Below are 15,151 nucleotides of genomic sequence, written 5' to 3'. Positions count from 1 at the left end.
AAGTTAGACGTACAACGCATATTAGGCGCGGTGCTTGAAGTTTTCAAAGATGGACATAAGAATACGTTCAGACAAGCAGACAGCACGGAGTGTGGATTTTATCCCATAGATACTCCACAGACGGTTACACTAAAGAAATGCACGTGCTGTAATCCTTGTGAGGATAAGCGGACGAACGAAATTTATTTACCGGACAGACTAGAGTACTTTATACGTATGGTCTATATCGGCCCATAGTCTTATATGGGATACTCCGAAATTAGGTCTTAAATTCCTGCAGTCTACTTTCCTCTAAAAAAAAAGGACGCCTTTTTACTTTAACGTAGACAAAGTGCGGTGGAGAACTTCCTGAACGTTTGAAAACAAAACATTAAGAACACACAAATCTAAAATGGTATAAGTATTATAATTTTTTTTTTAAAGCAAAAACAAAGGTTTCCTTTTGGTTGTACAATATTTAATAACATCTACTATTTTTCGCATTTAATGATGATATGAGTTAATGCACTAGATTTCTTGTGTTCTTCTCTTTAGACCAAAAATGTGCGAATTAAAACGTAATCTTTGGAAGAAATCGATAAACGAATCAAAGTTTTCAGTGTGTGAATCAGTGAAATACTCAGTATTGAAAGAAAGCTTCTCGTATTTCTTTAGATTTAACATCACAAAGTTTAACGAACCAAATTTTTTAAGTCAATTTGAAGCTGATGCGATTGCGATCCCTAGGAGAGGTAAGAAAAAAGTTTAATGTCGTCAGCGTGCATTAAGGTCTGACTGGATTTAATCACCTCGGGGTGTTCACTAATGTATAAATTGAATAAAAGGGGTCCTAAGTGGCTTGCTTGATGGACGCCAAACGTCACGGAAAATTCATCTGAAATGATGCAGTTAAACAGACCACTGAAGGAACTGTTATGCAGATACGAGATTTTCCATTTCAACAAGTGTAAAGGGAGTTTGAAAACTAATAAGTTATTGTTAACCAAGTCAAACGCTTTACAAAAATTAATATGTACGATATCCATGCAAGACCCACTAGAAAAAGCCTTGAAAACATGGCAAGTAAACTCTAAGAGATTCGTAATAGTTGATCTTCCTTCAGGAAACCATGCAGATTTCAAACCATGTAAACGTCGTTGTCTGTAATGACCAAATTAAGAATCGAAACCGAGTTGGTTATGAGATATGGATAGCTAACAATTAAATCGGAATCAGCAGTTGAAAAATTTCGTCGGAAGTATTCAGAAAACATATTTGAGGTTTCGACGTCATGAGAGGAATCGCCGCCATGAAAAAGGGAGATTTTCCTTTTGGAGTCAGCAAACGTAAAAAAATATTTAGAGTTTGATTTTCCTATTTTTGTAATGTTTAATTGTCTTGTTAAATCATGGCGCGCACATGCTTCGAGGGCGCGGTTGCTTGTTTGGAACGGATGTAGAAAGAACTAGGTTCAACGCATTACTAAGTGATGATAGTAGGGTTTCAATATTTCTAGCAGAAAACCAAGAGTAAGGTGTGAAAGATAAGCTTTAAGTAATAAGATATTGGTTTTCTTAAAATCATAATTTGTAGTTGAGGAAGATCAATGGATCATCAGGCCTGTAATTAAAGGAAATGCAGTTTGCTGGATGATATGGACCCTCAGGAAAACTAAAAGGTGGACAGCGATTTACTGTTATTAACGGGAAATTGGGAAAGCAACGAACAAGCAGTCTGCCGTTACAGTTATGTGTACAGTTGTATTGAAGTAAATTACGACATTCTCTTTTTATTCACACTTGACACAACACGTCATCTCCGCAAACGGCAGCTGGATAATTTTTGTGTTTACCGGTGTTAGTGAAAAAAAAGGAAAAAAAAAAAGAAAGAGATTTTAAATATTTGAAAAGGAAAAGAGGTTTAATAAAGTAATAAAATAACCAAAGAGAACAATTTTAAAGAAGGAAAAGGAGGGAAGGAGGAGGAATCTCTCGTGAGAGAAAAATTAAGAAGCAATACATATATATATTCAATTATTATTTTTTGTTTTTTCTTTGTGATTTTTTCTTTTTGCGTTCCCTGTGATAACAACCAAAACAACATCAGCCCGGCTCCCTATGGAGACTGGGTCTGATCCTATAACTACAAATAGAGACTGTTTTGAAAATTTTTACATGAACGCCACTGGGCACACCAAGAGATCGAAAATAGGTGAGAATAATATTCTTTTATCTGATAAGGGAGAGGCTAACGCAAACGTTTTAATTCCGCCTTGTAAACAGGCTACCGACAAGCCCTCTGATTTGGGTGCCACAGCCGCCCCAAATCTCGAAACTAATTTGTACGATTGCCTTTCAAACTGCAATTTTGTCGTTTTTGTCGAAACGTGCGCGGACGCAGAAGGAAATCACATCAATATTAACTCCAATCTCTATTTCTATGATTACTTGAAGGATTTCTTGAAGGATTGCTTAAAAGAATTAAAAGTTGTTAGCAGGGGTAGAGCCAAACTACTTTTCAGCTCCGCTGCCAATGCCAACAATTTTGTTATGAATAACGAATTTAATAAAAAGAATTTAAAAGCGTACATACCGAGGTCATTCACTGAGAGATTTGGGTTTATTCGAAACATCCCATGCACCCAGTGTCGATGACATAATTAAAAACGCCGTATCCGATATTCCGATTAAGTCCGCTGTCCGTTTCCAAAGAAGAAATCCCAACAACAAAGACGAGTGGATTCCCACAACAAGCATCAAAGTTGGCTTCAAAGGGAGAGCCCTCCCTAAGGCAATAAAATTTAACTATTGTAATCTGCCGGTCGAATACTTTGTACCGACTTTAAAGCAGTGCTTTAAGTGTGGCAGATACGGTCACGTATATAAATTCTGCAAAGCTAAAGAGAGCAGGTGCCTTAACTGTGGAAAGTCTCCGAAGTGTGTAAATTGTGAGGCGATGAAGTGCTTGTCCTGTGGCTCAGGTGAGCACAACGCTCTCAATAAGTGTTGCCCTAATAGGGAAATTGAATTAAACATCAACAGGATAATTGCGATCAAAAATCTTTCGTATAAAGAGGTCAAAGAGAATTTTTCCGAAAATTATTTCGAATGTCTCGATGACAGCACTTATGACGGCAATTTCCCTTCACTGGGGAACACGTCTGCAATTTCGACCAAGGATGATAATCAAAATGCCAACAAAATCTTAACCAAAAATAAATACAATGCTGTCGTCAAAAGGAAATTGGTTCCCTGCAAATCTCTTATCAATTCACCCACCAAGCCTTCTCCCAATACACCCCCCAAGTCGTCTGGAACAAGCCTTCTTGGACCGAAAATTTCAAACAACTATTTGCGGTCTTCAGAACTTGAAAGATTAATTCTCGCGATTCAAGAAAGTATCCGTCCGATGATCCCTCACAATCTTATTAAAGAATTTGAAGAAAAAATGTCTATCTGTGCTATTTCTTGCCCCGTTCGAGCATCCAGTACTGCGAGGAAATCCGCCGGGGTTCTTTCTCAAGTTTCAACATGATATCCTTTTTACAATATAATATTCAAAGTGTCCGACGTAACCTATCTTTTCTAGATTTTTACTTAAACTCAAAGAAGATTGATTTTTGTATCTTAAGTGAAGTTTTTCTAAAAGATGGAAATTGTTTCGAAGTTAAAGTTTCGAATTATGCCTCAGCCACCAAATGCCGAAATGATGGCTATGATGGTGTTACTATATTAGTTAAGAAAGGTGTCAATTTCAGACGTATTCCCTATAACTCTGCCGTTGACATAATCATCATCAAACCCATCAACCTGAAACCGAATCTTTTCATAGCCTCATGCTACTTCCCACCCAGTCTCGATGTGCAAACCTTTCGTGATGAGATTCAGAGATTATGCTTTCTTGACGGTTGACAAAATGTGATTCTAGCTGGAGATTTCAATGCAAGACACTGCCTGTATGGCGATCAAGTCTCTACCAACAAAGGCAAAATCCTTGTAAATGCCATCAATTCCAGCAGTTTCAGTGTCTTAAATAACGGCAAAACTACCTTTGACTGTAACCGGAGCGGTCGCACGGCGAGCAGTGACTTGGATCTAACTTTCTCGAACTCAACTATTTTATCTTTCAACTGGAACACGTCCAATATTTCCATTGGCAAAAGTCAGCACTCCCCCATTATATTCCACAGTTGTAACAATTCCGTCAAGAAAATAGAAAATTTCATTTCACGCAACTTCCTTATGGACCGTCTGTCTAAAGTTGATCTTCCTTCTGATTTATCATCAATTCAAAGTGCCTTTCAGTCTGTGATCATGTCTGCTAGAACCAACTTCCCTGACATTGAGTCCTTCTCACCTAAACCTTGGTGGAATCCTTCCCTGTCAACACTTTTCCGCAAACACCAAGCTGCAAGAAAAAAAATGAGCAAATATGCCAATCCAGCCAACTACATTGAATATATGAAAATACTGAAAGAATGGAGGTCTGCAGTTAGAAAGGCGAAAAGGGCACATAGAGCCATCGCTATTAAAGAGTTATGTGGTAACGGCAATCCACGTCCCTTTTGGAATTATATCAATGGACATCGACATTCTAGTCGAAAATTAAGTGGATGTGCTGTATGGAATGACCGTGATAATAAAAAATACTTAGATATGCTCAAGAGCTACATTCCAATTGTTAATCCTATTACAATGCCTTCAATTCCTTTTAGTAGTATCAGTAACACACCCTTTTCATTACATGAGCTAATGTATGTCTTACATTCCAGAAAGAGAGCTACTGCTGCAGGTTGTGATGGAGTCAAGTATGACATGCTCACAGCACTGTCTGGAGGAAGCGTCAGCATGCTTTTGCATGCAATTAACAACTGCTGGTCCACCAACTGTATACCCTCTGATTTGCGTTGCATCAAAATAGTTCCCATTCCCAAGCCAGGTAAAGACTTAAATGACTTAAGTAACTTCAGACCAATTTCACTAATATCTGTATTCATAAAGACCATCAACCTCATGGTTAAGGAGAGACTAACAGCTTTCCTGAAAACTAAGAACATTATTCCAACTCGGTCTTACTCCTATCAAAAACGCAAATCTACGAATATGTGCGTTAATGAACTGTGTTTTCTCATAGCCAGCTTAAAAAAAGCAGGGAAAACGGTTGTCATGCTCTCCCTTGACATCAGCAAAGCCTATGACTGTGTCAACTTGATTAAGCTTGGCAGAATTCTCCTAAACTTTTCGATTCCTCTTCAAATGAGGCTGTGGATACTGAATTTTTTATCCAAGCGTGTTTTGGTGATGGGTACCGAAAAAGTTGAAATATGTGGTGGTATCCCACAAAGCAGTTGTTTAAGCCCCATACTCTTCAATTTGTACGCAGCTTCTTTACATGATCTTCAAGATGACAAAACTCACATTTTTCAATACGCAGACGATTTTCTAATCGTATCTGCGGACTCATCTTTTCCAGCAGCTGTCAATAACCTCTCGATAAAAGCGAACTTGTTTTTCGATGCATGCACTGATCTTAATTTATATTTTAACCCCAACAAGACAAACACCATTTATTTTGCCAAAGGTTCTAAACGTGAAATTAGACTTCTCATCAAAGGTACCCAAGTTAATCAGGTAAAATCTACTCGATTTCTTGGGAGAATTTTAAATGACAGCTTAACCTTTCGTCGGCACTATGAAAAGGCATTCAAAGATTGTCAGTCTGGATGCAACATCATCAAACTCATGACAAACAATCAGGCAGGCTTGCCTCCCAAAAATGCTTTGACCGTTTACAAATCTCTAGTCAGGTCCAAAATTGAATTTGGACATTCCACATGTTGCAATTTCCCAAAATATATTGAAAAACGTATACAAGCATTTGAAAACCGAATGTTGAAGCGTTGTACTGGATTGACCCCCTCAACTCCTCAACATATTCTCAATGTCATATCTGGTGAATGGCCGGTTTCCGAAAGAGCCCTTTTTTGCACGGCCAAGGAGTTAATTAAAGTCAAGATGATAAATCCTTACTTTTTTCAGGAAATTATATCTCTCAGTGACACTGTCACTTGCAGCTATACTTTTTGCTATCAAAAACTTCGTCATATTTTTGATAAGTTAGATTCAATTCCCCCCTTGAATTTCATTACCAGCAAATGCAAAGTCTTCATGAACATTCTCGAACCAATCTCTACCTCAAAACAAAATGTCAACTTCTCTTGTATAAGGTTGTTATGCCAAGAAAAGCTCCTTTTTTATTACAACAACGGATATGATATATATGCCACTGACGGTTCCGTCGGACATAATGTATCTGGCTTCTCGGTCGTGAAACATCTATCTGAAACAATACTTCGAGTCAAAGTGGAAGAGGAATTTTTCTCTACCTTTATTGAGTTGCTCGTCATTCGACATGCTATCATGGTTGCTATTTCCGATGGTATCAGACGTTTTGTTATTTTTTCCGACAGCAGGTCTGCTCTACTTCTAATAAATAAAAGAGATGCAGAAAATCAATATGTGTTTGACATTCACAAGACGTTGCACGAATCTCAAATGGATGACTGTCACCTCGTTTGGGTACCTGGCCACTGCGGCTTTTTTTTAAATGTAAAAGCCGACTTTCATGCAGGGAGAGCTCGTGTTGATGGGACAATTTTGTCCATCAAATATACTCCCAATGAAGCAATTCGGGCAATTCGCAACCACATCCTTCAACAGCTAAACGACGAATTTAAAGAGATCGCGCGCGTTAAATCCAATCGTCTGTTCTATAAATTAAATCCCACATTTCAATTCAAACCCTTCTCTGTATCTTCTTTTAATTCCTGGGAAATCAAAATTCTTTATAGACTCATTAGTGGTCACACTTATGACAAAGTTTATTTAAAAATGATTCGCGCTATACCATGTGATGTTTGTGAAGTTTGCAATGTTGTTGAGTCTGCTGAGCATCTAATCTTCAGATGTCACAGGCTTGATGGCATTAGAGATTCCTTTAGCTTCTTCAAGTTATATGGCTGTCTCCTCGATCTCTTTGCAGCAAAAAATGTATGTCATCTCGGAGAACTAACTTGCTTTATTAGAAAAGCCAATTTATCCTTTTAGAATTTTTCTTTATCCTCCTCTTTCCTTTTTTTGCGTTCAATCATTTTCAATTACGATAACATTCCTTTTCGTTTTCAGCCAAAGTTTGCAACACTGTCTGACTTTCAAGAACTCAACAAGCACACTTACACACACACACACACACAATTACATTTAACATGCTCACTCCAGTTATTACGGCCGCTCTCTTTTTTTTTTTGTTACCTTTTATACATAATCGTGACTAAAAATTACAACAATTTATTATTTGGACATATAAGCCACAAATCTATTGGCTTAGTCCATCTCTGTTCAACATACCAAAAAAAAAAGAAAAAAAAAAGAAGTAAATTACGGTCATATAATTCGATAAAACATATAATAGTTTTATCAGATATGGCAAATCGAAGCCCTCCAATGCTATAACTACATCAGCAAGTTTAGACTTTCCGGCCACATTGCAACTGAGGGCAATATGTTTCTTATAAATAGAAATATCCGTATTTGGAACCGTATATACGAACAAGCTACCAGTTTTCGCCCGAATGGCGCCTGGCTTCGTATTGCATTTTGAAATGAAGGTAAAGTATTAGATAATTTTTATTTTTCTTTTAGCAAAAGAAATATGCTGAATTTGCATAATGCTGTCACACGTCAAAGTGGATACAAATAATGATATGCGATCACACTACAATATAATTGACTAACCAGTACTAATCGTGCAGACGCTCCATACTTGCGGGCTCACGTTTTCCAACAAATATTGTTGGAAAGCAGACTGTCTTCGGTTAAAAAATTCTATTTGAACAAGGGTGAATTTCATACAGTACGTTGCTTCGAAAGGCTATGCGCACATTAACACTATTGCTTATCTTACCAGAATTCTTGTTTTAAGCAAGATTGACTATGCTTTGATAATTTATGACCATAGCTGCAAATCTAATATCAACAATCTCACACCGATCTATCAGCAAGGCCTCAGAGCAAATTCTTATGCTTTTCGGACGACGCCCATAAATAGTTTTATAATTGAAACTGGTCTCCTAGCTTTAGAAAATAGACTTTATGAATTAAAAGCTAAAATAGTCCCCGAGCTTCTTATATCAAACAAATCTATTCTCGGTGAAGACGTGAGAAAGATTATTATTCCCGCTATTTTGGTGTTAAACCTCCCTGGATTTTGAAAGACGCCTCTTTTGACATTTCGCTGTTAATGCACAAAGAAGAAGATACTCCAAATTACGTCTTCAGGGATCTAACAGCTGAAAAAACCCAAGTATTGCAGAGTACTGGTTGGAATCTTTTATACACAGACGGGTCGAAATCTTCCAGACTGCCACCTATTTGTGCCGTCGTAGATGCTTCAGGACAGGTTCTTCTCAATCGCATATTTCACGAAAGTATTTCAACTTTCACAACCCAAGCCAGAGCTATCCTGCACGCTGCCAAGCTTTCCCATAAAGGCAAACTCAAAACCGTCATTGTTACTGACAGTTTGTCTGTATTAAGAGGTATACAGAATCCTTTGACTTCGAGATGGAAGTTATCAACAAAATAAGGAATATCATTACAACATACGCCGAAAAAGTAAAAATGTTATGGGGTACCTAGTCATATATTAGCAGGAAAATCGCAAGTACAATCTGCCGATTCGAGAGTCTAACGCTATCGCACAATAACAAGATCGCGCTAAAACAAACCTGGCTTGAAAATGCGGAAGAACAAACCAAAAATAACAGAAGAGATCCTGACGATCCCAGTGTAACTCCTACAGACGAAAAGGAAATGTAGACAGCATTCTAGTTAATGCTAAAATATAAAAACCGAAGCTTTCATTACCAAGTATTTGACACACATATACTTATTAACATATATGTATGTACAGCTTTCTTATCTACGAAATTTTAAGTGTATGTGAATAGGAAAATATGCAAGATTTTCGATTAAGAACTAGTTATTTTCATTTCTACTTTTCTCGACAAATCATATATTGTGAGGGGCTTTCCGGCCCTTTTTTTCGGGCTGGGGCAGCGCAGCGGCTCAGGAAAACACAAGAACATTTATTTTTTACAGGGACCTTTATTGTTCGGTTTTTATATCCCACGCTTATTATTACTCTTACGACGCTAAAGCACGACTCCTAAGTTACGACTCATGACTCTTCAACACTGACTATCAAACAATGACTCCAAAGAAAGACTTTCAAACGATGACTAATTCTAAATTATTCTAACTTACTCTACTCTACCCTAGACTAAACCTACTTTTATTTTATTTCTCACCATATTCTTGTTCTATTCCTATCCTATTCTTATTATATTCCTATCACTATTCTTATTCTAACTTTCTCTTTAACTTAAACTACCACCCTCTCTCCCTCACCAGAGACGGAGAACTCGTGAGTCCAAAACAAGGGACGACTTTGGCTCCTCACAGATCCTCCGTTCTTCGGGGAGAAGAAGTAACTGGCGATACCCCTCTCTGGTGTTGGCCAGTTAGCTATTGTTGGTGATGACGCAGAGCCTGTTACCTGAGCAGAGCAGCCCCCGTCAGCTCTCGTGTACGTTTGGCTTTCCAGCATTGGGTCGCCAGACCATTGGCCAGGGTGGTACGGATTGTGTCAACGTTGACCACTATGGCCTCGCAATGGGTTGACAGACCTTTGGCTATGGGTGACTTTCATTGTTGCGTTGAATTTTTAGGTTGAGTCTGTTGCGGCAGTGGGCTCGATAACCATTTTGTGCTAACGGCGAGAGCCACCTGTGCCGTTGATGTTTCGTTTGTAGTTGTTGTTTAGCTCGTTGTAGTTGCTGCGATTACTTGTAGGTGGGTGTTGTCTCGATATTGGTACTGGGGTCTCGTCAGTGCAGATGCGATTTGCTTTATCTTGGTAATTATGGACGTAGTGTTGTGGTAGTGGTTGAGGTTAACGCTAATGATGTTGTGGTTATGATAGTTGTCGTGGTTGGTGTTGTTGGTGTAAATGTTGCTGCTCCTGCTGTGACGCCATTGTTACAATCGACGCGCTGATCGGTTGGCGTCTGTTGTTGATGTTGTGTATGTAACAGCTGTCGTTGAGGTGCTTGTGCCGCCGTTGATGCGATTGTTACTCTGCTAGGTTAGCGTTTGTTGCGGATGTTGTTCAATTCGTTGTAGTGGCTGTGATTGTTGAAGTAGGTAGGCGGTGTCTTAGTATTCGGCCTGGCCGCCCCTTCCGCTCGGGACGAGTGGACTCGGGTTCTGCGACGGGTTTAGCGTCTTGCAAATGGATGCGCTTCAGCAACCGCGTCGAGGTGTCCTCGATTTGGATGATGTTTGGAGATTCGAATCGGACCACGGTAAGCGGCCCTTGGAATCACGGCGCCAACTTAGCGGCAAACTGATTGGCCGCTTTTGAAAGAGGGTGATGACAAACCAGCACTAGGTACCCAACCTGAGGTTGCAGGGACGGCGATGGGGGTTCAAGTACCCTCGTTGGTCGAATGAAGAAAGCTCGAGGTTGTGACGCACAGTGTGGATGACTTCCTTCAGGTTCTGGGCTCTTTGCCGCGGTGACTGAGGCTGAGTTAGAACGCCCGTGACCCTTGGTCATAGAAGGCGTGTGCCAGTGGAGCAGCTGGTAGAGTCTGAGATCGCTGTTTTCATGGCCAGGGTGATTTCCGGCAGACATTAGTGTCATGCGGCGTTTTCGTGTTCGCAGTGTTGCGCGGTGGCCGTTTTGAGGGTTTGGTTGACTCTCTCGGTAGGGTTTTCCGGTGGAGTGTACGGTGCGGGGAGCCGGTGCTTGACTCCGATTCGTTGGAGATAGCTCTGGAAGTGCTTACTTTTAAACTGCATCCCGTTATCGGGGACGATTTCTGGTGGCGTGCCGAACTTGCTGAAAATGCGCTCTCGGTACGCATATATCACTGCGGCTGTGGTGGCCTGTTTGGGCGAGATTAATTCCTCGCATTTGGAGAACTGGTCCACAACCACCAGGAGCATCGTGTGACCCACCTTTATCTGTGACAGAGGTCCCACGAAGTCGGCGCAGACTGCCGACCACGGCTCTTCCGGCAGGGTCGTTAACATTTCTCCAGCCGGCTTCTGCTAGACCGGTTTGAATTGTTGGCAGTTCCGGAATTTTTGCACTTACCGGGAGATATCTCAGTGCATTCCAGGCCAATAGTATTTCCTGCAAACTCGTCGTGTCGCCTTAGGTATGCCGAGGTTCTTGCTGTGGGTTCGTCATTGTTCTCCTGCAAGATCTCGGATCTCACGGGTGTTGACACGCATAATTTCCATGCTGCTTTTCCCTCTTCCAGACTACTCTGTGGAAAGTGGCGGTATAACCGTCCGCCGTTGATAACCAAACCGGGAAACTTCCACGGTTCCATCTGGACGTCTTGCAGCCTGTTGGTTAGCCACCGGCTGGTTACCGCTGGGTAGGCGTGTGTCACCGCGCGGATGAGCTTCTCGGGGGGTGTCAAGAGAGCACGTCGTCCACGACGCTTTTCGTTCCGCGCCGATAGTGGACTTCGAAGTCGTACTGCTGAAGTTCTACAGTTTGCCTGGCTAACCGGCCCGTCGGGTTGTCGATGGTGTTCAGCCACTTCAGGAATAGGTGATCGGTTACGTCATGGAAATGGTACTCCTCCAGATATGGCCTAATTTTCCGTATACCCAGGAATTCCTTCTCGGAGGCCGTGCAGTTTCTCTCGGCACGATTCAGGTGTCGGTCTGCCGTGTCAAAATAGCTCCCAGTCCGGTATCGCTGCTGCCCATCTTCAAGATGAACGGCTTCGTAAAGTCGGGGCAGACCAAAGTGGGCCTCTGGGTCAGCTTGCTTTTCAGAACTTCGAATGCCGTCTGCTGTATCTCCGTCCAGTGCCAATGTCTTTCTTTCTGTTGTAATTCGGTGAGCGGTTTTGAGAGGGCTGCGAATTCTGGTACAAATCAGCGGTACAATGAAACCATGCCAGGGAACCTTTATGATGTCGCGGGTTTTCGCAGGTTTGTGGTTCGTAGGCGACGGAATACCTATCACAGGTTAGCTAGATGCTCCTTCAGCGTCTTTCCAATAACGATGATATCATCTAGGTACGCAAAAGCGTGTGGCCCCATATCAGGGCCAATCACGCTGTCCAGGGCTCGTAGAAACGTCGCAGGCGCTGAGTGAAAGCTGAATGGTATTACGTTCCACGCCCTTGCGCCGTGAATGCTGTGAAAGCTCTGCTCCTGGCTTCGCGTGGGATTTGCAAATAGCCGTCTCTGAGGTCTAGGCTACTGGTATATCGGGCTTTGCGCAGTCTGTCCAGAATGGCTTGAACTTTTGGTAACGGGTATGCATCAGTTATCGACTTGCTATTGAGGTGGCAAAGATCCATGCACATACGCCAGATAACGTTTTTTTTCGGGGCTAGGGTAATCGGTGAATTGTAAGGGGTCTTGGCGGGCTCGATTTGTCCGTTTGCGATAAGCTTGTTGACCGCGGCGCGTTGATTACTACTTGCATAGCCGGGTTTCGAGTGGCATGTCGCAGTTTGAACGGGCGATCGTCCTTCATGACGACCTTGTGCTCGGCGATGGCTGTGCAAGTTGCAATCTTTGGCAACTCTGCTGCAGGAAGCGCTCAAAGCATCGCTGCTCGTCCTCGACACCAAGCTGTGGCTCCTCGGTTAGATCATTGTTGTCCAGTATATTTCGCGGATTTTCGGGAAACTCATCTATTCTTTTGCGCGACGGGGTCCGTATTGTTTCGGGCCGTTCTGTTCGCGCATTGCAACTTGACCCCAATGGCGCCAAGCGCCCTGCTGGTCACTTGCACGGTTCTGTCAACTAGGCGGACATTCATTCGGTACGGTTCACTTCTGCAAGTTTTCCAGATCTCACGCGCCAGGGGCAATGAAACTGGTAGTCGCGACGTTGTCCACCTAGGCAGTGACTCGTCCGATCTTCGAAGTGTACCTTCGTGCTGGCAGCCGTGGTTTCCACCTTTTTTTGACCGTAGATCCCATCAGTTCTCGTGCACCTTCAGCTTTCCGATGTCGGAATGTCGGATCATTGGCCGATAGGTACAGGCCACTATAGGGCACGCAATACGTTGACTTGACTCTGGCGGTGGATGAGGATTTGCTAAGGGCGTTAACTCTTGGACCTCGGTAGCTCGTTTGTCTGTTGGACGCGCGGGACGGTTCGCGAGGACCGCTAGAGGCTCCGCCTTTGCCATATGTGAATCTCAGGTCGAGGCTTGGTGCCATTGGTTTCGCTGGGGGCGTCTGATTGTAGGCCCGGAGATTCTATTCCTATCCATGTGAATTTTATTGCACCGCAGGCATTGATTTTGATGTTTTTGAGGCCCCTGATTCGTATCGCGTAGTGGGGTTTCTTGGGTTTCTTTGCTGGGAATTGGATTTCCGCTGGTAATTTTCGACGTGGAAAAAAGGAGTTGTGTTTGTATGTTGTAAGTCTCGCTGTAGTGGATGGATGTAGGGTGGATTCGTTGACTTGGTTGGCTAGAGCTTGGCAGTGTGCCTATCTGGCAGCATTACGCGTGGGTGGAACATGGGGTAGTTGCTAGATTGGCGGACGTTACTGTTTGCAAGGCTGGTACGTTTCGGGGCCCATCGCCCCTCGCTGGTGGTGGGCTCCACCGTAATTTTCCTGTCGACAGCAGTCGATAGTCCGTACCCCTCGTCGGCCGCATGTCCAGCAGTATAGGACTTGTGGGTTCGGGCAATTAGATTGGAGGTGGCCGCTCTGGCCATACCGTCGGGACGGCATCGCCGTACTCATTCGCCTTTCTGACGGCCCTGAATCCGGCGTGCGTGCTCTGTTGTTCAGTGGGTCATGCCGCCGAGCGCCTGCTTGGAATTCTCGGCGTGTTTCACTGGGTGCCTCACGTGACGCGTTGCCCTTCTGGATCGCTTCTAGATCGCTGACGAGCTCCATTAGTTCGGCCAAATTGTTGAAATCTCGGCGCCGTATGTACCACATGTAGTCGTGTTGCCCGTTCTTTTAAATGCGCTCCAGTTGTTGCTCCATCGTCATTATGGTATCGAGCATTAGTTCCTGCAGGGCCAACACGTAATCTTGCAACTTCTCTCTGGGTCGCTGGGTGCGTCGACGAATGTCGTCTTCGAGTCGATTGAAGTGTCACCGTGGCAGGAAGAATCTCATAAAGGCAGCTCGGAACTTCTCCCAGAGTGCCCAGTTTTGGTTGTTGCTGCGGTACCACGTTAAGGCTCGTTCACCTAGAATCATCACCATGGTGGCTGGTCTTTGTCGACGCCGTATGCCTCTGCAAGCTCCGCGACCCGCTCGATGAAGGCAAGCGGCTCTCTACGGCCGGTGAAAATGAGCCCATACCTGCTGACTACTTCGATGCCAGGTCTCGTGTCGGCCGCTGTCGGTGTGGCGGACTGAAAGCTTTCGCTGGTATAGATGGCTGGTCCCGAGGTATGGGAGTAAGATGCCAATGCCATTTTGCTGTCCGGCCCCATTACCGTCACTGGTACATGCAGGGTTTCGGCGCTCATTGGCGGGTGCAAGCATCCCTTCTCAGTCGGTGGTAGCTCGTCGGCTACATTTCTCGTATGAGATGCCGGAGAGAGCGATCGCTGCTTAGTGAGGGCCTCCAGCTCCGTCTGCAGTTTGAGCAGTCGGGTGACGACCTCGTGTTCGTTGTTTTGGTTGATGAATTGGGCCCAGCGTCTCCTCATCTCCTGCACAGTGCCCGTGATGTCCAGGTCAAACTTGCCTAGCAGGCTCGGAGTTCATTCCGGATTTGGGCGTTTGGTGATACGTAGGCTTAACTAGGGTTAGTGATAAAGGAATACACAATCGATTAGTTGCCATGGGCATTGTGAGGATGGTTCTTTATTGTGTTGTTTCCTTTTTTTTCTATTTTATTATTTTTATTTTTTTTTGTGGGTTTCGTTTACTATTTTTTTTTCCTCTTTTGGGTTAGGATTTCTTGTTATTATTTTTTCGTTTTATTTTATTTTCTTTCTGTTATATCCTCTTCCTCTTTTCTATTGCACCTTTTCCTCTTGTTCTTTTATTGCTTGTTATTATTTTGTTTATGACTTCCATGTCTTTTTTTTTTT

The 15,151-nt window shown here is 42.9% G+C and overlaps 1 protein-coding gene across 1 annotated transcript; it reads right to left on the bottom strand.

The window, feature by feature from the left end:
• Nucleotides 1-9,958: 9,958 nt before the first annotated feature.
• On the bottom strand, nucleotides 9,959-14,764 carry LOC119637680 (cell wall protein DAN4-like). The gene is made up of 2 exons (XM_038033874.1): nucleotides 14,412-14,764; nucleotides 9,959-10,175 (listed from the first exon to the last, which is right to left on the bottom strand). The coding sequence occupies exons 1-2, from the start codon at nucleotides 14,762-14,764 to the stop codon at nucleotides 9,959-9,961; spliced, it is 570 nt and encodes a 189-aa protein (XP_037889802.1).
• Nucleotides 14,765-15,151: the final 387 nt, after the last annotated feature.

The sequence above is a fragment of the Glossina fuscipes genome, unplaced genomic scaffold (assembly GCF_014805625.2).
Source record: "Glossina fuscipes isolate IAEA_lab_2018 unplaced genomic scaffold, Yale_Gfus_2 60, whole genome shotgun sequence".
Taxonomy (NCBI): domain Eukaryota; kingdom Metazoa; phylum Arthropoda; class Insecta; order Diptera; family Glossinidae; genus Glossina; species Glossina fuscipes.
This window is presented reverse-complemented; position numbering and strand designations above follow the sequence as displayed.